At 34.5% G+C, this 27,568-nt stretch overlaps 3 protein-coding genes across 3 annotated transcripts; 1 reads left to right on the top strand and 2 right to left on the bottom strand.

Annotated features, from left to right (window-relative positions):
• Nucleotides 1-2,444: 2,444 nt before the first annotated feature.
• On the bottom strand, nucleotides 2,445-3,574 carry LOC109190345 (probable LRR receptor-like serine/threonine-protein kinase At1g51880). Its single transcript, XM_019340810.1, has 4 exons — nucleotides 3,527-3,574; nucleotides 3,308-3,434; nucleotides 3,124-3,186; nucleotides 2,445-3,043 (listed from the first exon to the last, which is right to left on the bottom strand). The coding sequence occupies exons 1-4, from the start codon at nucleotides 3,572-3,574 to the stop codon at nucleotides 2,445-2,447; spliced, it is 837 nt and encodes a 278-aa protein (XP_019196355.1).
• A 730-nt stretch (nucleotides 3,575-4,304) lies between these two features.
• On the bottom strand, nucleotides 4,305-21,588 carry LOC109190344 (putative leucine-rich repeat receptor-like protein kinase At2g19210). Its single transcript, XM_019340809.1, has 8 exons — nucleotides 21,424-21,588; nucleotides 6,687-7,260; nucleotides 5,905-6,389; nucleotides 5,622-5,763; nucleotides 5,402-5,473; nucleotides 5,207-5,278; nucleotides 4,941-5,021; nucleotides 4,305-4,467 (listed from the first exon to the last, which is right to left on the bottom strand). The coding sequence occupies exons 1-8, from the start codon at nucleotides 21,521-21,523 to the stop codon at nucleotides 4,305-4,307; spliced, it is 1,689 nt and encodes a 562-aa protein (XP_019196354.1). The 5' UTR covers nucleotides 21,524-21,588.
• A 4,570-nt stretch (nucleotides 21,589-26,158) lies between these two features.
• LOC109190343 (zinc finger BED domain-containing protein RICESLEEPER 2-like) lies at nucleotides 26,159-27,371 on the top strand. The gene is made up of 3 exons (XM_019340808.1): nucleotides 26,159-26,692; nucleotides 26,786-27,169; nucleotides 27,294-27,371. The coding sequence occupies exons 1-3, from the start codon at nucleotides 26,159-26,161 to the stop codon at nucleotides 27,369-27,371; spliced, it is 996 nt and encodes a 331-aa protein (XP_019196353.1).
• Nucleotides 27,372-27,568: the final 197 nt, after the last annotated feature.

Below are 27,568 nucleotides of genomic sequence, written 5' to 3'. Positions count from 1 at the left end.
TTAACTAAAAAAAAAAAAAAAATTTGTTCGAAAGACCATTAACAGCGTTAACGGCATATTCGTTATGAAATTATGAATATACAGTTATGACATTATGAATGTACAGTTATAGAATTATGAATGTACAGTTATGGAATTATGAACTTACAATTATGAACATAGAGCTTCGAAAATTATGAATGTTCGGTATGGAATTATGAATATACAGTTATGGAATTATGAATGTACAGTTATGGAAGTATGAATGTACAGTTATGAAATTATGAACATAGAACTCTGACATTATGAACTTACAATTATGAATATAGAGCTTCGAAAATTATGAATTTACAGTTATTGAATTATGAATGTACAGTTACGGAATTATGAATGTACAGTTACGAAATTATGAACACAAAGCTGTGAATATATGCTCCTATAACGAAGCGGTCTGAAATTAAATTAAAAAAAAAAAAGAAAAAAGGAAGATAACGGTGCCTGACGGCACCGTTACCATGCCCATGATGCACGCTAGGCACGAGTCCACAGCATAACGACTCGCATTACCGTGCTCATGATGCACGCTGGGCACGTTTGGCGAAATCCAGAAATTTGAATTATAAAAAACAAACTTCCTGCACTCTATCTAACGAGTTTTATGGCAACGATTGGGCCCGATCATATGACTTGGACGGATATGAGGAACATTATTGATTTGGTACAAGTGGGATTCATTTGGTCTGGGCGCTAAGACAAATTGCAAGAGTTTGGCGTAAATGGGCCTATTGGCCCAATATATTGTCACAGCTGAATCTGAAGTCTACAACTACCACAAATGATCCTCTAACTATTATGGTAATATTTCTTTTAGTTCTCAACTTTTAATTCGACCAAAACATATACCGTGATTTTCATTTTTGACCACAAATAGTCTTCTGTTAATCTTTCTGTTAAGTGAGTGTTAAATTTATGGATATTATCATCAAATCAAAGAAAAAAATAAAATAGTTAATAACAAGTCAATTTAAAATAGCAAAGACAAAAAGTATAATTACAATCGTGGATGCAAGGCGAAACAAGTGGAGCCGAGATGCCATGAATTGGGCAGTCAAGCATATCATGAAACCTGTTCTCGAAAAAAGCATATCATAAAACCAAAGGTTATGCTGGTTGTTCTTGGAAACCATAAACTCTGCTACATTTCTCTGAAGTTTTTTTTTTTTTTGTTTTTGTTAAAAGCTGCTTTGATAGATCTGCGAATTTCTAAATAGATAAGAGTAACCGACATGCTTCTAGATTATAAGTGGAGTCTATCAATAGAGGCATGTATATGTAGCAAATGAAGAATGGTATTCAATAGAGATATACCTAAGTCAAGACCAATAGATCATAGTTAAATCTCAGTAGAACATCCGAATATTTTTAAACTCGCAGAAGACTTAACGTACAATAACTATTAGAGAACGTCTATTGATTAGTGATTACTACTTTATATCTATTTAAAAAAAAAAAAAAAAAAAAGCAGCAATTGATCTACCTCACCTATTTAGAACGTGCCCGGCGGCAAAAGGGATTTGGGAAGCAGCTCTTCCCAGGCGAAGGAATGCTCTTCTGAATACTCTGCCTTGGGACCAGTGGCTAGCAACGAATCTAAAGGGTGACGTGACACAGGGTTTCAATGAAACAAAAAGTTTTCACAAATTACTACTGTATAATAAACCAAACAACTAGAAACAGTGCCTAAATTGAAAAAAAAAAAAAAAAAAAAAAATCTTCCGTAAAAATGCGAAAAATTAGATTTATAACCTAAAGTCTTACTCCTAATTTATATTGCTGACTTTGGATGTAGTCTCTTTAGTCTTACTCCAATGCGCAGCAACTTAACACGTATCATTTTCCATATTCAAAAGTCAAAACTCAAAAGCATAGAGAGAATACTGTGCCTCGATTCTTGTTTTATTCATTTTATGACAGCCTAATATTCATCTTCTGCCTAACAACTTGCATATAAATTCAAATAATTGACCAAAAAGTGTTTAATATATGTACATTGCCATTTGCCAGCCAGTAATAATGCATTGTGCACAACATTAAATTAGAGGCCAGGTGAATTATTGAGCAAAGTAATTAAGTCTGTAAAACTAAATAATAAATAGTTAACAGTTATGAAGAATTGAAGGTGAAGTAGTGAGGAAGAAAGGGTAGGCTACATAGGTTATTACTTGAGGGTAAGAAATTGAAAAACATAACAATATTAATTGAAAAACATAACAATATAATATTATCAAATAAAACTAAAATTTAATTAAAATGATACTTCATTGTTGAGCATATAATCAATCCAATTATCAGCTTAGGCTTTTAGTTGAGATATATCACATGCTTCATTTGGTATCAAAGCAAGACCAAAGGTCACGAGTTTGAATCTCTACGTCACCCCATAAGTGCATGACGAAGAGCCACTACTACCTTGCCATGGGCCCAAATTCTGAGTCAATAGTTGCAGCGGGCAAATTATCGATGGACCTCTGTGAAGTTGTGCCGCCATGTCTAGCCATCTCCGTTGCCAAGCAATCCTTCAACTCACTCACAACCTCATTCATAGTGGGTCTTTTGTTGGAATCTTGAGACACACAAGCCAGTGCCAGTTCCACAGTTTTCCAAGCTGAATTAGCGTCAAACTCGCCCATTAACCTGGGATCAACTACGTCCTTAATGTTCCCATTCTTCAGCATGGAGGTCACCCAACGACTAATGTGAGCTTGGTCAGGGGCTTTCCCTATTATTGCAGGTTGCCCTGTCATTATTTCCAAAATAACAACGCCAAAACTATACACATCGCTCTTCTCAGTCAACTTAGCTAATGTGTAATACTCAGGATCCACGTATCCCCAAGTGCCTGCGATAACTGTTGAGATATGCGTCTGATTTTCATCAGGATAAGCTCGCGATAATCCAAAATCAGCTATTTTGGCTTGGAACTTTTCATTGAGCAGGATATTCGTACATTTGACATCTCTGTGAACTATGGGCGGCTTGCAACCATGGTGAAGATACTCCAATCCTTTGCAATATATAATTAGAATAAGTCCACTTGTCCGTCCAGAGAAGTTTAATAGAATGTAATAGTACGTGTATACTAACCTTGGGCAGAATCTGCAGCAATTCGGAGCCTATCCCAAAAGCTTAGAACATTATGGTTTCCGGCTGCGACCAGGAATTAAAAATGATCAAATTAGAGTCTTACGACACTAATAACGTTATTTTAAAGTCCAAATATACTGTTTCCATTTGAAATGATCATACATATATATACTGGTATATGTACCTGAGAGATTCTGGTGTAAGTTTCCATTGGCCATGAATTCATAGATGATCCCAATGTTTGTTCCCTCAATGCAGTACCCCACAAGCGACGTCAAGTTTTTATGATGAACATTCATCAGAACGTTAGCCTGTAAAATAAAGTTTGTAAAACAAAATCTCATAATTCAATAAATAAAGTCATGCATATTTAATTTTAATTCAGATCGAATACTATACGTACTTCAGATTGGAACTCCTTAAAGCCCTGGCCTGATGTTGATGACAGCATCTTAACTGCAACTTGGGTGCCATTTATACTGCCATGATAAACCGTTCCAAACCCACCTTTACCAAGTACTCTTTCAAAGTTGTTTGTAATCACTTTGACTTCTACGAAACTATATCGCCGATTCTTAGTCTGCAAACCATCATTTATCTTTGATTCAACATCAACTACTTTTGCTGCCGATGCCACACACAAATTTGTTTCTGATACCACATATATGCACCAACTTTGTTAGAAATAATAATAATTAAAATTCTATTCTATGTTAAACCAACTTTAAAACATAAAGTGCGTATAGTAAAAGATTATTCTCAGAGGACTTTTCTTATGTTGGTTCGATTGTTTAGCAATGTCGTATGACTGCAAGTGACATTGGGAACGTTATGGTTCGTCATGTCAAAAGGTCAGCAAACCAGGTTGCTCACACACTAGCACGAGTGGCTGGTTCCTCGTCTGTCTTAGGAGTGTGGTTTTGCTCCCCTCTGATTGTATTGGTTTTCAAAATAATAATAATAATAATAATAATAATAATAATAATAATAATATATGTGAGTGTTGAGTATATAGCCATTAATGTGCAATCCAACTATTAGCTTAGGCTTTTAGTTGAGATTGACCACATGCTTCAATTTGGTATTAGAGCGAGACCAAAGGTCATGGTTCAACCAACTATTAGTTTAAGCTTAGTTGAGATAGAGCACATGCTTCAATTGTGAGTACCATATATATACCTCTATGTTTTTTTCCTTTTAACCACCAATAGGATGCCGACTATTGCCAGCACTAGTAGGAGTACAGATGCCAAAGCTGGAACAACAATGTTTTTCTTCTTGTTGTTGTGGTCGCAGGAACTATTATTCTGGCAGCTATTCGTGTTGGGGTCCACACTCTCAATGCTGACAGACAAGAATAATATAATATAAAGTCTTATGATGCCCTCACTAGGGTCCAAATTTGTGAGATCTCATTTGCGAGAGCGACAGTTATGCCGGATCATAAGGTTTTTGAGGGTGAAATTAATTAAGATGGAAATATAATACTTATACTGAAAAATAATCATCAATAAAATATTTGTTATTCTTAATGGCAAATATGAAATATTTTTAAGAAGAAAACGTAATACTTTTAAATCAAAACATAAAAAGTACGGAGTATTACATTTTTCATCAAAATAATAAACACTTTATTACTAATATTCCTTATTAGTATTGTATTTTCATCTCGACTCGATCTAGCTATCTCACAAATAAGGATCTGTGAGATGGTTTCACACAACTTCTTTTCATATATATTAGATCACTGCCCTGTCAAACTTAAGTCTGATCTCAAAATTATATGGACTATATAAGTCAAAGCAAATGAATTAAACCTCAATGTTAAGTTTCCTTCTTTCGATTTCTGAAGCAGTTTTTCCGGGACAGGCCCTGAGAAGTTGTTTCCACTTAAATTTCTGCAATTTAGTTCCAGAAAATAACAACTCAAAAAATTTCATCACTATTTCTCACTTTGCATGCTGTTAGCGTATGTATATTATATCAACAAGATAATAATAATAATAATAATAATAATAATAATAATAATAATAATAATAATAATAATAATAATAATAATTTTTAAAGGTTCTAATGTACTTACAGAATACTTAGTGAAGGCAGTTGAGATAGAAAATCAGGTATAGGTCCAGTCAACTTGTTGTTGGATAGATCTCTGAAAATATAAAATTGAGTATAATTAATATCATGTTTCTCCTGCTTAACATCTCCTTCAATCAATCAGTAAAAGCTGAAGTAATTATTGCACATGCATGCATGATGCATGTATATTACTTACATGACTTGTATCATTGTAAGGTTGGATATGTAAGAAGATATTGGCCCGGTCAACCCACTCGATGACAAATTCCTAAATTTAGATTAAACATAACAGTTTTTATGAATATGACACTCAAAATAATAATAATAATAATAAAGTTGCATGTTTAAAACTAAACTTAGCTTGAATTGGCTTGTGAATGAAATTTCAAAGTAGGGGGGGGGGGGTGAATACATACATGGATGTGATTCTGGGGGGATTTGAGGCTGTGTGGTGACATTTGAGACCATTCCATGAATAAGAGAGAGGTGAGCAAGGGTCTCCTTGCCAATTCTTATTGGTCACGCCATAATCTGATTTGATGCCAAACATTGCCGCAACTGATATGATCATATCGAAGAAGTTTATTATGCAAAAACACAAATTAAAACGTACGTGACCAAATTAAGAATGCGCTTTAGATTAGATCAGATCAGAGTAGGTAAAATTAAATACATATAAAAAAAATATGGAGTCTGTACCGTCATTGTCGTTGGTTTGTGGTTCATTAAATTGTTTCAAATAATAAACCTCAAGGGCGTTGATGATGGGAGGAAGCGTGGAGTTTTGGGTCTTACTGAGCGATAAATTGTACTTGGTAGCATTGGTGTACGGGATTTTGGGGTACACTGTAATATAGCCCTTATTAGGCGGGACAACCGGACCATAGTAAAAGTTGCCATTAAGGTAGATATTGAGTTCTCGGGTTTGGTTGGATTTAAGATTTTGGATTTCAGCAAAGGACAAGTAGATGTAGAACTTATCCGTGGATTTTTTGGTAGACCAACTGAACGTCAACGGCTGGGTTGGATCAGACGGCACAACACCAGAGTTCATCACCGCAGGTGGCATTCTGAATAAGTTTTCTTCATTTGCGAAGTTCTCGGTCGTCGATGTAGCGTTGACTGGTTTAGCACCATCCAGTGTCCATGGAACCCAGATGCGGTCAAATACATCATCTTTGTACCTAATTACAAACGTAACATGTCAATACATCGTAATTGGAAATTAAATATAATTGAGATATACGTAAATGCAGCAATAATTGTACTGTTATACCATCAACTAGAGTTCATTTTGCATTGTAAACTCTGATCCAAAATATGTGTATTTGTAATTAACACAACATATTATATATAATAGAACATGTACGAGGTAATATATAATATGTTAATTGCAGAACGAACAGATATATATCATTTTGGACTAGGTTTTATTTTTATATATAGTACGGAGTATAATTATATTAAGTAGCCCATCCCACCTGAGACCATGTGTAGATGCAGAGAACGAGGTGGAGCCTATATCAGACCGTATGTAGTTCATCAAGGATCCGCCGGAAACAGAAGGATACATAGAATTGGTCAATGGCCGGAGCTCGAGGATGGAGATGAATGGGGTGCCGAGGCCGATGTTGAATAGGCACACATGTACGAGGTCCGAGGAAGGAATATGTATGATCTCCTTGTCGACAACCTCAGTATCGAATTCGGATATGAATTGGACGGTGTCCCAGTACTCGACTCCAAGGTGGAGGTCGAATTGTGGGAGCTGTTTGTCGGGATTGGCATCGTAGTTTCCATAGAAGAATCTAGCACGTATCAGGTACTTATTCAGCTTCCCTTGAGTAGGCCGCAGGGTGTAACAGTTCCTAATCCCTTTTGGAAAACTTGTGACCGTTCTCCATTCTGTGTCGAGGACAACGTTCTTATACTGTGGGGTCAGACTGTTGCTTACGGCGTTCACGTTGTCGCCGACGAAGGTCGCATCCGATGTATAACGTAAGCCTGTCCTGTCGTCCGTGAAGTTTTCGCCTCCGCAATTCAAAGTTATAAAACCTGATCGAGAGCGCAAACTTAATTTAGATATATGAATTCAAAATCTATCGATGCATATATACTATATATTATATACCTGCTTGAGGATCTTGGGAAAGAACTTGAAGTACAACGTTGGATGAAGTGAAGAAAAGAAGAAATAATGCAATGAGTAAGCTCCTCCTCAACACTTCCATTATCGGTTTTGAGATGGCTGCGTTGAAGGTAATGGAAACTGCATAATTAACTTCAAGCAAGAAAGTGCTTCTCTCTATATATATAATAGAACATGCAATATTGTGCTTCCCACAAAAACCCTGTATAGACTTGGTCTTTTAATGTCTTTTTGAAATATTTACCCAAATTTGAACCTCTTACCATCCATTTGAAATATTGATCGGATGCCATCACACTAAAGGTTAGTTCGTCTTTTATTAATTGAAATGAGAACAAATTGATAAAACACAAATTGCAATTTTTTTTCTTTTCTTTTTAATTCCACTTAAATTTCTTAGCATTTAAAAACTATTTGCAAGCTTTCAAGCATTCAGCCCCACCTTACCAAAAGTTGGGAAGATGGGGCATAATTTATGTATTTTTATCATTTAGATATTTTACTGTTGATATTATTTATGTAAATTAAAACTAAATTATTATTTAATTACAAAAACATTTATTTACTTAAAATTTATACCAAGACTATCTGGTTTAATGGTATTCGAGTTGGACTTTCATTTGGAAGGTTACGAATTCGAGCTTCAGGACCAGTAACATTCAAAAAAAAAACTTAAAATTTATATTTTGCATTTTAAAAATATTTAAGGAATATAGGAAATATCAAAATCAAACACTTATTACTACGTCAAAAGTTATATTTAGTAGCGAAATCGCAACTTTATTTCCCTTATATTTGCATACGTAGCAGTGTATCACGTTACGATGACAGGATGTTGGACTCAACCAGAGTAATGTTTCGATGGCAAAATGCTAGACACAACTCCGCTCTATCGGCTCTCCGAGCCACAACCCAACAATTCCCCTCTTGGCAAGAGCTTACTACTACACCAAAAGTTATAATTAGTAGCGAATGCGTAAATTTATTTCATTATATATATACTTGTGTAGCAGTCAGCTAGCGCCATGTTTCGATTTCAGAATGTTGGACTAAATCGCCGCCGCCTAACATTAAGTAATAAAGATATTAAATATCTGTTAAAAAATAAAATATTTAATTTAATTGTATGATACTAACAAATAGCCAAAGGCAAAAACTTATGTAGGATCCGTGAGACGGGTGCATATCAAATGTAATACTTATAATGAAAAATATAATAATAATAAGAAATAAAATGTTTATTACTCATATGTAAAGGTATAATACTTTTGAATAAAAACGTAATACTTTTATATTTTGATTTAAAAGTATTAATTTTTCTTCAAAAGTATTACAATTTTCCTTATAAGTAACAAACATTTGTCAACATTACTTAAGAGATAAAATGTAATACAGATGTAAAAGTATTACATTTGTCCCCAAAAGTATTACATTTTCTCTTATAAATAACAAACTATTTATTCCTGATTAGTATTACATTTTTTCTATTACATTTTCATATTGATCCGATCCGTTCTACAGATAAAAATTCGTGAGACTGTCTGAAGCATAGCCAAATAATCCGTAATACATATCATATAGCTAAATTACAAAAAATAATTGGGATGAAATAAATTAATATATACATAATAAAGTCAACTTATTCAATCCACTTGTTCTTTGATAGTTGAGAACTAAACTCATCACCTCATGATCATGGAATCGTTGACTTGGTGAGGTCTTATTGATAGTACAATCAATTATGATGCTTTAAAATAATAGGTATTAAATATTCTTTTTTAGAAAACGTATGCATTATACTTGATAAACCCTTAAAAAAAAAATACATAACACGGCCCGGCCGCCTAAATCACCGATAGATTCCGATGAATTTCTGGTCCACCCGCTTTCATCTAGGTGCGATTTTTACAATATTGTACAATATATATATATACTAAAAATGAACATATATCGGTAGTACAATTTATTTATTTATTTTTCTTCTTCTCCCTTTTTTTTTTTTTGCAATTTATATTGTAACACCAACTACTACTACAACAACAATAATAATAATATAAAACAAATAAAATCATTCACTAGGTATCAAGGACCTTGTGGTCCAATGGTACCAAGTTGAACTCTCACATGAGAGGTTGTGAGTTTTAACCTTAGTGGAGACATACTGCAATCTATTGACTCATCAGATATTGCATTCTAAAATTCTAATAGAAAAAAATTATTGACTAGTTGATATATACTACACTGCAATTATATCCAATATGTATATAGAAAGAACAAGTTGAGCTGAGTCTGGTATTGGTGCTTGCAGTGAAATCATGTGGCAATGCTACCAAATGCCAGCCACACTCGGACAGACAGAAATTTCTTACGTGTTTTTTCTTTAAAATATAAATCAAAGTAAGCTCTCTATTGGCGGTTTCTTCATAATAATAGAACGAAAAAAAAAAAAAAAAAAATACAGTTTTTGCTCAATTTTAATTAAATGATTAACAAATTCAGACCCTCAAATCCAACAAATTATAGTATGTACCATGATTTATACAGCGATGTGTGAATTATGAATTAAATCACATTCGCAAAATAATGTATAGTATTTTATGCATACAAATAATGAACATTGATTTATTGAATATTAAAGAGTTAAAACTCGATTTGTTTCCTTGATTATTAAGATTTCACCATTTTGATTATCGACTTCCGAACTTGTTCAATTTCATCCTCAATTATGTAATTTTTACCTAAAATAGTCTTTTGTTAAAGCCAAAATAATCTTGATTAGGACCATTTTGGTTAACAATTCCATAGTTGGGAACGAAATTGAGAATGTTTGAAAGTCGATGACCAAAATGGTGAAATCCGATCATAATAGTCGAAGGACCAAATCTGGTATTAACTCAATATTAAATGAATTAATTTCACTTTTGGTCCTATGACTTTTGAGGTTCTATCACTTTTGATGCACCACTTTAAAATTTTTCTATTTTAGTGCCTAACTATGTTATTTTTATGAATTTTGATCATTCCGTCCAAATTGACGGCTAAATATTATCGAATTTTATATTTTTAAGGGTAAAAAGTCATTTCAAGGAAAGATCATCAATATCTAAATAAAATCATTGTAAAAATCATATCTATGGGTGTTTGATCGATGAGAATAATGAGGAAGACGGACAGAAACTTGACACAATCTATGAGATTTATAGCATCGACGGTTGACAAACTCATCTTTTTCTCTTAATATGATTTTTCTTTTGTTTAGATATTGAATATCTTTCTTTATGAGGACGATTTTTCTCCTAAAATATCAAATCCGGCAATATTTCACGGCCAATTTTGTCGAAATTAAAGGACCAAAACTAATAAATATAACAAAGTTAGGCACCAATTGAAAAAAAAAAATTGTGCACTAAAAGTGATAAGATCTCAAAAGTTGTGGGACCAAAAGTAAAATTAATTCATATTAAATTTATTCTTCTCCCAAATACTATCTACTGAACCAGCTGTGAGCTAAGCTTGTGCGGGCAACTCAATATTAAATTTCTATGTAAAGGGAGTGCGGTGTGCTCAATAAATCAAATTATGTTCTACAAATAATAAACATCATGTATAAAAAAAAAAAAATTAGTCTAAAATATACATACATAAATATAACTTTCAATCTAATAACATTTCTCAAGTCCTCGACCTTATTGATTATTGAGTTATCAAATTAAATTTGCGAGGGAATTAGTCATAAGTAATGAAAATGTAGAACTTACCATCTTTTACTTAACATGAAATCGAATATGAAAGAATTGGTATGGTATTCGAATTTTTGTCTTAGGGTATCTCAACCCTTATCTCATTTTATCTTTCATTTTGTGAGTTTAACTCTTCCACATTATCATATAAATTTATTTTTATTTTATTTTTTTTCTTATCATTTTATAGGCCCTGCACTCATCCACATCATCTATTACTTTATAGTAAGTTCAATAGATAAATTTTTTCTTAATTTTTCTCTGGCCAACTAGAAGCCTGGAAGAGAGTATGGGATAGAAACATGAGAAAAGAAAACAATTCTGTTGGTAAAATATTTGATTTTTTTTTTTTGTTTGTTTTCATAGACCCCACAAAAAACTGGACTAACTCCATTTTCTCTCTCATTTGCTCCCGTTCTTCCACATAAGTTTTGGTCCCACCAAAAAAAAAAAAATCTTACTCACTTTCCTATAATTATAATTTAAGTTTTCAATTTTAAATCTAAATACATTTAAAATAAATACATACATAAAAATAAAGTTTCAATTATTAAATTAAAACAAATAAAATCACATTAAATTCAAAAAATTGAATACATAAATAAAAATATGAAAAATATAAATAAATAAAAATACATGAAATAATTCATTGTGGAAATACTTTCGTCATGATATAGTTGCAACTCCATGACCTCAGTGTATCTTTCTTTAGTCGCAGTGCATTTTTCGTGGGCCATAGTGTATTTTTCAATTCATTCCCCTAGCTGGACATCTTTTAAACTTAAAAAAAAAAAATTACTTTAGAGTTAATTCCATTTTTTATTCTAGATTTATAATATACTTTCAGTCTTTTTTTTTTTTTAATTATAAAAACATGTATCAACTTTTGGTCATAATACTATTGCAGCGTAACCATTTGTCGTTCTTTATCAACAAAACAATTTAAATATAAAGGTATTTCGGTCTTCAATTGTGAATTATTTTTTTTAAAAATAAATATAAAAAATATAACGGTTCAACCTACTTTGTATTTAAAAAAAAAAAAGATTAAAATGTCTTTGTATTTAATGACATTTTAATAATTTTGTTGATTGGGATTACAACGGTCATGTCACAATAATACTATGAACAAATAAAAATATTCTAATAAAAATGACTAAAAATTAACTGTCACTTATAAATTTAGAAAAAAATGGAATAACTCTATTACTTTATGTTAGATGTTATATAATTTGAGCTAATGGAATTTGCATTAATCTGTTCTTCGCTAGAAACTATGAAAGAGAAGAAAAACAAGAAGTGTAAAATGAAGCGGGAGTTTGATGCCGACGATTGGCCCTGATCATTTGACTTGGACGGATACGAGGAATATAAGAACATTGATTTGGCGGTATAATAATGTCATAATGATTGGATTTGGTGTAAGTGGAGTCGGCAAATTATATCGTGCAGCAGGATGCACAATGCATTGTGCGCCATGACTAAAACGACGTCGTTTTGATTATTTTTTGTTTTTTTTTTTAATATAGAAATTATGTTTCCCGTTTCTATCATTAAATTAAAAAAAAAAAAAAAAAATCTCTGTTTCAAATGAAACTCATAACAGAATACACATAATCTAACATAATAAATAATGCACATAATCTAACATAAGACATAATACACATAATTCATAACATAATACACATAATTTAACATAATACATAATACATAATACACAGAAACTCATAACATATTACACATAAACTTATAACATAATACATATAATCTAATATAATACATAATACACATAAACTCATAATAAAATATACATAAACTCATAACATAATACACATAAAATCTAAATAATAAAAACGACATCGTTTTGGTCAGAACGCACAATGGTGCACAATATAACGATTGGGTCTTCACTCTTCATTTCAATCGTTATAGCATGGATCATGATCCACATGATACTATAGATCCTGGTTCATATATTTGTATTTTGTGTAATTTTTATATATTGTGTTATGAAATTTTGTACCTTTTAGTTATAAATTATGTATATGAAGCAAATTAGTAATTGTATCTTATGTTATGAATTTCTGCGTCGTGTTGTGAAATTTTGTGCCTAGGAACACAAATTATGTACCTAAATCATATTTGAAAAATAAGTAAATATATAACATGTGTATGTAATGCATGTATTGTGTTATGATTTTTTGTGTTTTGTGTTATGAAATTCTGTGTTTCAATTCATAATCCATAATGTTATGTGGGCCCTGATTTTATGATATAAATTGCTTCTTCATTCAACAATTATACCTTGGATTCGGGTCAAAAATCTCACAATTTACATACTGAATGTTCACAATTCAAATTGTGAACACTCATTATACAAATTGTGAACATTTTGTATATAAACTGTGTATATTTAGATCCAGATTCACCTTGCAAGGTGGACCCGAGTCCAAAGAACAATTTGACTTCTTCATTTGGTTTGGGCCTTGTATGAAATATTTGTGCGTAAATGGGCCTATTGGCCCAGTATTATGGCCCAACCTGTCAGCTGTGGCAAATTATATCATGCACCACGGTGCATGATCAATCATGCACCGCGCGTCCTTTTGTTAAATAAAAAGAAATGGTGTTTGTTTTCCGCCGTTTCACACCCTTTCGCAAAAAGTAACCCTGTTATTTAGTGTCATTTTGTATAGGTTGCAGTTTCAGTTCGACACAACTACAGTTTCATTTCGATATAACTATAGTTTCATTCGATATTTATAGACTCAAATATGTGAAAATGTTATTTAATTTTATTTTATATACACTATAGTTTCATTAAAACATAACTACATGATCATTTTGATATAATTACAACTTCATTGTACAATATACACTCAAATATGTGAAATGTTATTCAGTTTCATTTTATATACACTTCAGTTTCATTTCACTATAACTACAGTATCATTTTGATATAACTGCAGTGTCGGTTTAGATATACTGTAGTGTCAGTTGGTGTTTAATACACCAAACAAGCGAACTCCGTTAATTATAACGGCGGGCCGTTTCTTTACTTAAAGAAACGGCGCCGTTTTTTACCGCGGTGCACATGCATCGCGGTCTATGATATAACCACTGGTCAGCTGTGTTTGAAGTAATCGTTAAAACGCAATAGTTATGCTATGGAAACGTATTCACCATGCGCATAGTGAATACAGGGGTAGATCCATAATTTCTATACTGTACATTCATAATTTTATTTTATTTTTTTGAAAACGTAGATTCATAATTTTGTTTTTCATTTGTTGTTAACGAGATAGATCCATAATTTCTAAGCTGTAAATTCATAATTTCTATACTGTAGATTCATAACATCTATAATGTAGATTCATAATTTCTATACTGTAGATTCATAATTTCTGTACTATAGATTCATAATTTCTATTCTGTAGATTCATAATTTCTATACTGTAGATTCATAATTTTGTACTGTAGATTCATAATATATGTAACAACAAATGAAAAACAAAATTATGAAATATACGTTTTCAAAAAAAAATAAAAATATTATGAATCTACAGTATAGAAATTATGGATCTACCCCTGTGTTCACCATGCGCATGGTGAACACGTTTCCACAGCATAATTGGCCGTTAAAACGTGCACCATAGTTCATGGAAAATTATGTTGTGGACCCGGGTCCAAAATAGCGCCGTTTTTCCTGGGTAGCTGGGAATCTATCAAATTTACTCAATTACGTATTTATCTTTTTTGGAGTCAAGATAAAAGGCTCTTATAAATATATAAAATTTGTCTCTCGCACTATTACACATTGTTTATCAATGAAATTAAATCTATGTACGTAGTTAAAATTTTCCATAATCTAATTTGCAATATGATTCATTAAATAACGATGAAGTGTGTGTATATATGTATGTATATGTGTGTGTGTGTATATATATATATATATATAAACACATAGGGTCTGGTTCCCATGTGGACGTGTGGTAATGTACCACGAGGTATGTAAGAATGCACGATCACGTATCTAGAAATGCACCAAGGTGTGGTGCATTTGTGCATTTCACCCGGGAGCATTTCTGAATACGTAGTGATGCATTTATGATTTCAAGTGAATGTTGAGTTTGTTGTAATGTGAAGAAGTTTGAAATTAGATTATCCAAAAACATACATAAAGTGAAGAATGGAGAGAAGATCTGAATTGAAGTTGGAGAATAGATTTTAGTAAACAAGTTTTTTATTTTTCATTTTTTCACTCCTCCAATTTCCTGTTTTTTTTTTTTTTTTTTTTTTTTTTTTTTTTTAGAAAATCCCCCAATCAATTCTCCACTTTGGTAAACAATCCCTACACTTTCCCTTATAACTTATAGGTAACAAACACTTTATTCCTGGATAATATTAAAATTTTCAGTGTAAGTATTATATTTACATATTGACCCAACTCATGAATAATGATCCGTTAGACAGTCCCACAGAAGTGTGACCCCGCCGGTTATAATATAACAAACCTATCAACCAATGTTTATATATTTATGTAATTGAAAATGAATTAAGTAATCAACTCATATAATAGTTGAATGTTTAAGGCTAGCTTGCAGGAAGAATAAAAATTAAAGATTGTTCAAACGTAATACTCCGTATAACTTTTAAAAAATGTTGTAGACATCATATGTACACGTACAATACAAAACAAGCTCATTAATGGCATTTTACAAACAATTATTACGTTTTATATTTGAAAACATGCACAAATATTAAAAACATCCATAAATTATCTGCATTTCTCAAACTTGATGCACTATGTTTTACATCCAAGATGAACGTACGTACACCAGCTTATTGTGAGAAACAGGAAAATAAATATGATGCCTAGAAATAAAAGTTATTGACTTAAATGTAAAATTTGAAGTTCAATAATGTTACAATGAGACAAAGAGCCGCAAATTATGCCCTGGACCCGTGTCCACATTGAATTGTGGACACGGGCCCAAAACGACGTCGTTTTTTAAAAAAAACGCGTCATTTAGTTAAAAAAAAAAATTCGCGCGCGTTTTGCCGTTAATGGCGTTATTTTTTTTTTTTTTTGATTATGAATGTACAGTTATGCCGTTATGAATGTACAGTTATGCCGTTATGAATATACAGTTATACAATTATGAAATTATGAACACAGAGCTCTAACATTATGAACTTACAATTATGAACATATATAGTGATAAAATTATGACCATGGAGCTTTAAAATTGTGAATATAGAGCTTCGAAGATTATGAATGTACAGTTATGGAGTTATGAATGTACAGTTATAGAGTTATGAATCTACAGTTATGGAGTTATGAATCTACAGTTATGAGAATATGAATCTACAGTATGGAATTATGAATGTACAGTTATTGATCGAATTATGAACAAAGAGCTCTAACATTATGAACTTACAATTATGAACATATAGTGATAAAATTATGAACATAGAGCTCTAAAATTGTGAACATAGAGCTTCGAAAATTATGAATGTACAATTATGGAGTTATGAATATACAGTTATGGAGTTATGAATGTACAGTTATGGAGTTATGAATGTACAGTTATAGAGTTATGAACGTACAGTTATAGAGTTATGAATGTATAGTTATTAACATATAGTAATAAAATTATGAACATATACTATTACAATGAAGCGGTCTGAAATTAAAAAAAAAAAAAAAAAAAAAAAAAAGGAGATAACAGTGCCTAACGGCACTGTTACCCGTGTCCAGCAAGCATGCTGGACACGGGTCCAACGCATAACGATTGCACTACCTTGCCATGGGCCCAAATTCTAAGTCAATAGTTGCAGCAGGCAAAGTATTGATGGACCTTCGTGAAGTTGTGCCGCCATGTCTAGCCATCTCCGTTGACAAGCAATCCTTCAACTCACTCACAACCTCGTTCATGGTGGGTCTTTTGTCGGAATCCTGAGACACACAAGCCATTGCTAGCTCCACAACTTTCCAAGCTGAATTAACGTCAAACTCGCCAATTAACCTGGGATCAACAACGTCCCTGATGTCTCCATTCTTGAGCGTGGAGGTGACCCAACGACTAATGTGAGCATGGTTAGGGGGTTTCCCAATTATTGCAGGCTGGCCTGTGATTACTTCCAAAATAACCACTCCAAAACTAAACACATCGCTCTTTTCAGTCAACCTACTTGATATGTAATATTCGGGATCTATGTATCCCATAGTGCCAGCAATAATTGTTGAGATATGGGTGCCATTTTCATTTGGAAAAACTCGCGATAATCCAAAATCAGCTAGTTTTCCTTGGAACTTTTCATTAAGCAAAATATTTGTAGGCTTGATGTCTCTATGAATTATTGGAGGCTTGCAGCCATGGTGAAGATACTCTAACCCTATGCATTTCAACCATACCCCAAATTAGAGTAAGTCCACTAGTCCAAGAACTTCAATTGAATGTAATACGGAGGGAGTATATACTAACCTTGGGCAGAATCTACAGCAATTTGGAGCCTGTCCCGGAAGCTTAAGACGTTATGGTTTCCGGCTGCGACCATGAAAAATGATCAACTTAGAATCTTACACTAATAAAGCAATTGTTGGGCGGAGACCCGTGAAGGGTCAAGTCCAAACACCAGTTGGTTAGAGGATTATTGAGCAGAAGCTTGAAGGATCAAGTTTAGCACCCGGTCTACCTTTCGAAAACGGGGTGATAGAAGAAAATAAAGTTATGATTTCCTTGCTAGCTATAGTTTCCGAAACCATGCATCTAAGACTAGCAGGTGCTTGGGGTCGGAGCTAAATCTAGCACCCTTTCATTTCCCAAATAATGCAGTCAGTTTATCTTCATCATTAACCTTCTTAATTCCATTATTCATTTCCCAAAACTTGCCTCTTGAAAATGTAACGATATAAAAAAATAAAGTCATAACTTCGCTACTAATTAACTACTAAATGATGATACCTGAGACTGAGAGATTCTGGTGTAAGTTTCCATTGGCCATGAATTCATAGATGATCCCAATGTTTGTTCCCTCAATGCAGTACCCGACAAGCGAGGTCAAGTTTTTATGATGAACATTCATTAGAACGTTAGCCTGTAAAATAAATTACAAAATGACAATGATACATATGTACTACATTAAATAATAAATTCATGTTTATAAATTCATGTTTAATTTTTATTCATAATACGAACTTCAGATTGAAACTCCTTGAAGCCTTGGCCTGATGTTGATGACAGCATTTTGACTGCAACTTGGGTGCCATCTATACTGCCATGATAAACCGTTCCAAACCCGCCTCTACCAAGTTCTTTAGCAAAATTGTTTGTAATATCTATGATCTCTGCGGAGCTATATCGGTGATTCTTGGTTTGTAAATCATCATTTTTCTTTGACTCAACACTACCCAGTTTTGGTTCTGATACCACATAAATATGCACCAAACTTTGTTAGAAAATTCTATTATCTATATTAAACTTTGAAAGATAAAGTACGTAAAAGATTATATATACATTAAATATGTGAGTACTATACCTCTTTGTTTTCTCTTTTTAATCACCGATAGGATTACGAATATTGCTAGCACTAGTAGTAGTGCAGAAGCCACAGACACTAACACTGGAACAACAATGTTTTTCTTCTTCTTGTTGTTGTCGCAGGAACCATTCTGACAGATATTCGTGTTGGAGCCCACATTCTCAATGCTGACAGAACAGACAAGAATGTATTAGATGGCTGCTCGTCTAAAAATTATTTAAAAAAAAAAAAAACAGATTTAACCTCAATGCTAAGTTTCCTTCTTTTGATTTCTGAAGCAGATTTTCCGGGACAGGCCCTGAGAAGTTGTTTCCACTTAAATTTCTGCAATTTAATTCCAGAAAATAACTCAAAATATCATCACTATTTGTCAATTTGCATGCTGTTAGCGACTCGAGTTCCAAGGTCTTTCAGTGGAGTGTTCAAGCAGATTATTAGAGGACATTTTCTTTGTTCACAATAAAAATAATACATTGTTAAAGGTTTCTAATTTACTCACAGAACACTGAGTGAAGGCAGTTAGCCTAGAAAATCAGGTATAAGTCCAGTCAACTTATTGCTGGATAGATCTCTGAAATAAAAATATAAAATAAAGTATAATTAATTTCAGGATGCATGTTCTTCAATTAATTAAAAACTGAAGCAATTATTGCGCATGCATATATGTACAGTACTTACAGTAGTTGTATCATTGTAAGGTTGGATATGTGAGGAGATATTGACCCTGTTAATCCACTTGCGGACAAATTCCTAAACACAAATTAAAGAACACAATTTTAATAATAATAATAATAATAATAATAATTATTATTATTATTATTATATCGTAATCTAATTGAGTTTTGTTTATTATATTATATGTTTACAAAACAATCCTTGTATTTGTGACTGTGTGTCATGGAAAACTCAAATAACCCAAAACTTGTGTGGAGCGCGCTAAGCTCATCAAGCAAGCTATGAGTTTATTATAATAAGTTAGCCAATTAACTTTAATTTAAAGTTATTTAGTTGCACTGGGCATAATTACTTGATTAAACTTGTATTGGGTAGAATGAATTATCAAAGTAATTAAGGGTAAAAAAAACAGTATATACATACATGGATGTAATTCTGGGGGGATTTGAGGCTGTGTGGTTACATTTGAGACCATCCCATGAATAAGACACAGGTGAACAAGGATCTCCTTGCCAATTCTTATTGGTCACGCCATAATCTGACTTGATGCCAAACATTGCCGCAACTGATATGATCATATCGAAGAAGTTAATTATGCAAAAACACAAATTAAAATGTACGTGACCAAATTAAAAGCGCGCATTAAATTAGATAAGATCAGATCAGATCATAACACGTAAAATTAAATACATAAAAAAAATGGAGTACTACTATACGTACCGTCATTGTCGTCGGTTTGTGGTTCATTGAATTGTTTCAAATAATAAATCTCAAGGGCGTTGATGATGGGAGGAAGCGTTGAGTTTTTGGTCTTCTTGAGGGAAAAATTGTAGTGAGTACTATTGGTTAGTGAGGCATTTGTGTACAACGTAATAATGGACATATAAGGTGGGACAACAGGGCTACTAATGAATAAGTCGCCATTAAGGTAGACACTGAATTCTCGGGTTTGGTTGGGCTTAAGTTGTTGGATTTCAGCAAAGGACATGCACACGTAGAACTTATCCGAGGGATTGTCTGTAGACCAACTGATCGTCAACGGCTGGGTTGGATCTGACGGCACGACGGCAGTGCTTATCACCACCGGCGGCACGTTGAAGAAGCCATCGTTTGTTTCTAAGTTGTCGGTTGATGAAGTGTTTACTAGTGTAGTAGGAATAGTATCCATGATAAGTGAATTTGGATACCAGATGCGGTCAAAAACATCGTCCTTGTACCTAAAAACAAATTAAATATATGCTGGCAATGTCATACAATGTAAGTTAGGATCATCAATAATTCTGATGACTTGAAATGTGAGGAATCCTACCTGAGAAGTGGGGAGGTGGAGCCGATATCAAAGCGCTGTTTTTTCATCATCATGGACCATCCAGCGGAGACATCAGGATACATAGAAATTTTGAGAGGGCGTAGCTCGAGGACGGAGATGAAGGGCGTACCGAGGCCGGTGTTGACAAGGCACACATGTATGAGGTCCGAGGAAGGAGTATGTATGATCTCCTTGTCCACAATACTAGGATCGTCTTTGGGATCGAATACGACGGTGTCCCAGGACTGGACCCCAAGGTGGAGGTCGAATTGTGGGAGTTGTTTGTCCGCATTGCCATCGTAGTTTCCATACACGAATCTAGCCCTTATCAGGTACTTATTCAGCTTCCCTTGAGTAGGCCGCAGGGTGTAACAGTTCCTAATCCCTTTAGGAAAACTTGTGAGACTTTTCCATTGTGTATGCACAGATTCCACACCACGGTCCTTGAAATATTGAGACGACACAGTGTTGCGTACGGCGTTGTTGTTGTCGCCGATGAAGCTCGCATCCGATGTATAACGTAAGCCTGTAGTGTCGTCCGTAAAGTTTTCGCCTCCACAATTCAATGTTATAAAACCTGAGAGCGAGGCCGCCGGGCCGGAAACAGATTGATTAAAAATACAAAAAACCTCAGCTCGCTCGCAATATATACTTGCTGCTCACAAACTTAATTTTGATATGAAGATGGATGCAGCATATACTACATACATTTGTATGGATTTTATAAATAAATAAATTGTGTGTACTAATGTTTGTTCTCAGCTCTGATCTTGCCTGAGAGAGTGAGAGTATATATATACCTGCTTGATGAGGATCTTGGGAAAGAACAACGTTGGATGAAGTGAAGCAAAGAAGAAATAATGCAGCAATGAGGAAGCTCCTCCTCCTCAACAGACCCATTATCGGCTTTCAGTTTGAGATGGCTGAAAGTAATGGAAACTGCACAACTTAAATATCAATAAATTAAGTGCTCCTCACTCTCCAAGATGCTCTGTCAAGTCGGAGTGTGGGGTCCTTGGAATTGGAGATTCGATCTTTGGAAAGAAGGAAGTGTAATTCAAATTTGAGTACAAAATACATGCCATAATTACACGGTTAGTTGTATTTATGAATTTGATCAAAAACCCGCATGGGCAGCTCAACTGGTTATAGAGGTGAAAGTTTGAAAGAATGTCCACAACCTCTCAAAGTGAAGGGGGCTTCCTTGTACAGAGTGAGCAAAGATCTAGCCTCTGTGGTTCATATTCAGTTGAGTTACCATGATTTACATCCTTCCAAATTCTTTGTGGGGTTAGGGTTCAGAAATTACAAGACCAAGTCAATACTACTATACGCGTCTTTAATTCCACTTAAATTTCAAACATTTAAAACTATTTTGCAAGCTTTCAAGCATTCAGCCCCACCTTACCAAAAGTGACAAATAAGTTATACTATGCAAGTATGCATCATAATTCACATTGTAATATGGATCGTGGGTAAATATTCTTTTTTTTTTTAATGTACTGCAAATTTATTTTATTTTTTTTTGAAAGAGATGTACTACAAATTTATTTTTTGGTAATAATATATCTGAAAAGGAATCTTCGATACACAAAAAATAACATTTAATGTACTAAAAGTTAAATAAACTTTTAATATATTAATAAGGAAAATACTATATGTATAGTACCCTCATTCTCTATTCAAAGTTTTGCTCTCACACTTAAAATTTTGATGTAGACACATTTACAGGACCCACATAAAAAAAATAGATTATCGATATCTATCACATCAAAAAAATTTTAAGGAGTAAAATTTTGAAATACATACAGTAAAACTCTATTAATAATAAATATTATGTCAATGATCCATTTTGTAAGATAGACAATGGTTCATGGTGTAATGATTTACCACAAGTTTGGAAGGTGGAACATTATCTGCCCCCTTTGAAGGGATGCGTATTGTAAGGGGCACGGGCCGTATGAAATTTGAGTTTGTGAATTCCAACAAAAATTGCCCAATCTTGTTTTCTAATTCCACGTAAATTTCAAACATTTGAAAAGTATTTTGCAAGCTTTCAAGCATAACAAAAGTGACAAATTATACTATTTTCATTATTTTTTGTTGCCCAAAGGTATCCCTCTAACCAGAAGATTAATCTTAGGGGTGGACATTTCGGTTCGGTTTATTCGAACCAAATCGAATCGAACCGAACTAGTAACAGAAAACCGAACGGTTCGGAATTTTGTAACCCGAACAGTTTAGTACCGAACCGAACCGAAACTGAACGATTTGACAAAAACTGAACCGCGCGAACCGAATGCTATATAATAATAATAATAATAATAATAATAATAATAATAATAATAATAATAATAATAATAATAATAATAATAATAATTGTTGGTTTTAGGGTTTTTGGGCCCTCGGAGGTCCAACACAACCGTGGTTGGTGGGTTCACCGTTCACATGCGGCTTATAGAAAAATAAGTAGAACAAATATAACTCAATGCTTTTGTACGTGGAAACCGGAAGGTGAAAACCACGGGCCTTTTTGGGCGGTGTCAAGCCTAAATTCACTATGTATTTTGTAGGTGCCTTTGTACATATTGTAGAGCTATTTTGTACATGTAGTATTGGAAATATTGTGTAGGGAAAGAGCTATACTTTGTATATAGAGAGGGAGTCTTCCTCTTAATCTTCTTGTTGGGAGAGTGGTAGAGTCTTCTCGCTTAGATGAGTGGAGAGTGGTTGTGGAAGAGTGCATTCTCATTGGGAGAGTGATGGAGTCTTCTTGGGGATGAAAGAATAGTAAGTGGTAGGACAGTACTTGGGAGAGTCCTCCCCCGTGTGGATGAATGAATGGATCCCCTTCCTTGTGCTCTTCTTCTCCTTCTTATAGCTAGCCAACCAAATAGTGTCCGTTGGGAAATTTAGTAGGGTATTGATGGGTGATAATTAGGACAGTACTTGGGAGAGTCCTCCCCCGTGTGGATGAATGAATGGATCCCCTTCCTTGTGCTCTTCTTCTCCTTCTTATAGCTAGCCAACCAAATAGTGTCCGTAGGAAAATTTAGTAGGGTATTGATGGGTGATAATTAGGGGGTTATGGGTATTAAGTTAGTTGATAAAGAGGCTAACGGCTAGTTGGCTATGTGGGTAAGTAGGGTAATAATTGGTTGGTAATGGGTAATTTAATAGGTCTCTTAAAATGCCAACGGCTACTTTAAGCCGACTTCTTACTTGTGTCGACCTCCGGGTCGAGCCGACCCCTCGGTTTGGCCCATATCTATTCTTGGGCTTGCTCCATTTTCTTCTTGGGCTTCTCTTTTTCTTCTGGGCTTGATCTCTTTTCTTCTTGAGACCCGAGCCCACGGGGTTCACACCCCATCAACTAGGGCTGTGCAATACCCGAAGAACCCGCCCGACCCGAACCAACTCGTACCGAATGGAGATGCAATCCGACGGGTTCGGGTCATATCCGAACCGACCCCAAGCAACGTGGCAATTAAAGACGGACGGGTAGGGTTAGGAAATATCCCATCCGAACCCGTCCGAGATCCGAAATATGGCCTAAGTATAAAACGTTGCGTAGACCTAGGGTTTGCCATTCTCTCATTCTCCACTCGGCCACTCCCCAGAGCTTCTTCTCGAAATCTCCTTAGTCTCCTACTCTCCTCTAGCCATCCCCATCCGATCTTCAGTCCTTCTCATCTAATATTCTTCCTTAATCTCCTTCTCCGGTGAATCTCTGATTCTCTGAAGTCTGAACTCTGAGTCTCAACTGAGAGTCTGAGAGTATCTGTGGTTCTGAACTCCCCTTCGACTCCTTCGAGGCTTCGAGTCTTCGACAGTTCGACGGGAATCTTGTGGAAGTGTCTGTGGCTCTGTGCAAACTGGAAAAACGGCAAGAAGGAAGAAGCCGGACGGCAGTTGAAGTGGAAGTTTGACGCCTTGAAGCCCTAGATCTCAGAGGGAACCTCTGAGAAAACATGTAAAATGTAACTCTGTCATTTTTTTCTTATTTTCCTGTTGTATGTTTGTGAGTTTGTCTGTTCTGTTCTAGTTCTATGATGTTGCATGCACCCTAATTTGTAATTGAACCCTAATTTTAAGGGGTTTCCACATACGTGATGAATTTGTGCTTATTCTGATATGTAATGAATTTGTGCTTATTATGATATGTGTTTGTAAGTTTATGGTTAAAGGACCCTTAAATTTGTTATTTCAAAATGTATGGTGGTGGTGGAAGTGTGGAACTATGGAAGCCTACTGAATTTGTAATTGATATTATGAATTTGTGCTTATGAATTTATGATGTCCATGTTGGAAGCATACTGAATTTGTAAATTGTAATACTGTTGAATGTTGTTGAATACTTGAATTGTTGATGGGTTGATGGTTGACTGTGGAAGTGTTAAGCCCTAATTTGTGGCCATTTCCATAAAATGATGAGTTCATGATTCATGAATCATGACTCCTGATTATGGAATGAATTTGTTAATGTGTTATATACTTATATGTAATTAAGTCCTAAAATCAGGACTCCATAAAATGAGGAGTTCATGAATCACGAATCATGAATCCTGATTATGGAATACATATCACTGTGACAGTGTATGGCCTTATGTGTGCTTGTGTGAAATTTGAATCCTATTTGCTCATCCATAAATCTTTATAGATGGAGAGTAATCAAAATATAAGTGGAAGTGGAACTGGACCTCTTCCATCTTCAACAGTGGATGAACAAGGAGTATAAACCCTAGGCATTGAGACAAGTGCTCAACAGCCTATGGCCACTCCTAAAGTTCCGCTGTTAAGAAGAGGAAGGAAATAGAGTCTAGATCCATAGTGTGGGAGCACTTTGAACAGATCAAAGATCCTGAAACTCATAAAGTGCTTAAAGGCAAATGCCTTTACTGTGCAAAAGAGTATTTTTGTGAAACTAAAAAACATGGCACATCATCATTAAGAAATCATATGGGCAATTGTCTTAAAAATCCCCATTCAAAGGATATAAGGTAGTCTCTACTCACATTCAACACTCTGTCCACTTTTGAGGGTGGAACAGAGGCTCCTGTGGGTGTTTTGGGGACATGGGTATTTAATCAAGATGCAATTAGGAGGGCCCTTTGTGAGATGATAATCATAGATGAGCTCCCTTTTAGGTTTGTAGAGGGTCAGGGGTTCAAGAGGTTTATTCTGGTTGCTTGTCCTAGGTTTCTTATCCCTTCTAGGTGGACCATTTCTAGGGACATCTACCAAATATTTCTTGATGAGAGGCTAAACCTTAAGAAGTTTTTTAGAGTGGGAACTCAAAGGGTTAGTCTAACAACAGATACATGGACTTCTGTCCAGAGAATCAACTATATGTGCATTACTGCACATTTTTTAGATGACCAGTGGAAGCTTCAAAAAAAAATTATATCCTTTGTCCCAGTTTCTTCTCATAAGGGGGAGTACATTGCAAAAGCCCTAGAGAGTTGTTTATTAGAGTGAGGAATTAAGAATGTGTTTACTGTAACAGTGGATAATGCCTCCTCTAATGACACAGCTATGGGGTTTTTTAAGAGTAAACTGTTATCTTGGGGTTCTTCTTCTGTTAAGGTTCAGTACATGCACATGAGGTGCATAGCCCATATCCTCAATTTAGTGGTCCAAGATGGGTTGAAGTTTGCAGATGAGTCAGTTAAGAGGGTGAGGGATGCAGTGAGATGGGTTAGGAACTCACCAGCTAGGCTGACAAAGTTCAGAGAGTTTGGTGTGGAAGCTAAATCAGCTTTGCATCTTGATGTCCCTACAAGGTGGAACAGCACCTACATTATGCTCAACACTGCAATTCAATATCAAGTAGTGTTTGATGCATATGAGAGAAATGACCCCTCTTATTCTGCTGACTTGGGGAGTGCTCCTACCTTCTTGGATTGGTGTTCTGTGGAAAGCTTAGTGAAGCTATTGAAAGCATTTTATGATATGACAGTGAGGATCTCTGGTTCACTTTATGTCACATCTAACACATTCTTCTCTGAGATCTATGATCTTAGTTGCATGCTTGAAGCTATGGTGAACTCTGAGCAGGGGACTGAAAAGGTAATCTCATTTATCTTTCAATTTGTTTGCTTATTGTTTTTTGTATTTCCTGTAATTCTGTTAACTAATAAATTGTTTTTTTTTCTGTTTTAGGCAATGGGGACACAAATGAGGAACAAGTTTGACAAATATTTGGGGGATCCAGAAAAAATGTACTCTATCATTTTTTTTGCCAATATTCTGGATCCCAGAGATAAGTTGGAGTACATGCCTCATCAATTTGTCCAGTTGTATGGAGAAGAGAAAGACAAAGCTTGTTTTACCAAGGTCCAATCTGCAATGGCTGCTTTATATGATGACTATGCAGCTACATACTCTCTCAGTTCTACCCAGACAGCATCCTCTACTCAAGCAGTCCAGTCTGAGGCTAACCAGGCTACTACTTGTACAGTTGGTAGGCCTCAGTCATCTTTGAAGAGCCAACTTAAAAAAAAGAGATTAGAAAGTAGTGGAAGCAGTAAGCAAACTGAGCTGCAAGTATACTTAAGTGAAAGTCTTGTGGAGGATGATGAATCTGTCCCATTTGATGTGTTAAAGTGGTGGAAGAGCCATAGTGAGAGATTTCCTATTCTCTCCAAAATGGCTAGAGATGTCCTTGCAGTTCCTATCTCCACAGTTGCTTCTGAGAGTTGTTTTAGTACATCTGGAAGGGTACTTGATCCATTTAGGAGTTCATTGACTCCTAAAATAGTGGAAGCACTAATATGTACTCAAGATTGGTTGAGGGCACCTAATCAGCCAATTCAAGTTGAGGAGAACCTGGAGGAGGTTGAAAGATTAGAGAAAGGTAACACTTATCACTTTCTTAGTTACTTTTTTTTTTTTTTTTTTATTCTACTAAGTTTATTTCCTTTTCACTTTCTTTCTTACTTATTA

This window comes from Ipomoea nil, unplaced genomic scaffold (genome assembly GCF_001879475.1).
Source record: "Ipomoea nil cultivar Tokyo-kokei standard unplaced genomic scaffold, Asagao_1.1 scaffold1576, whole genome shotgun sequence".
In the NCBI taxonomy this organism is placed as follows: domain Eukaryota; kingdom Viridiplantae; phylum Streptophyta; class Magnoliopsida; order Solanales; family Convolvulaceae; genus Ipomoea; species Ipomoea nil.
Note: the sequence above shows the minus strand (reverse complement) of the source record. Positions and strands in the feature narration are given on the sequence as shown.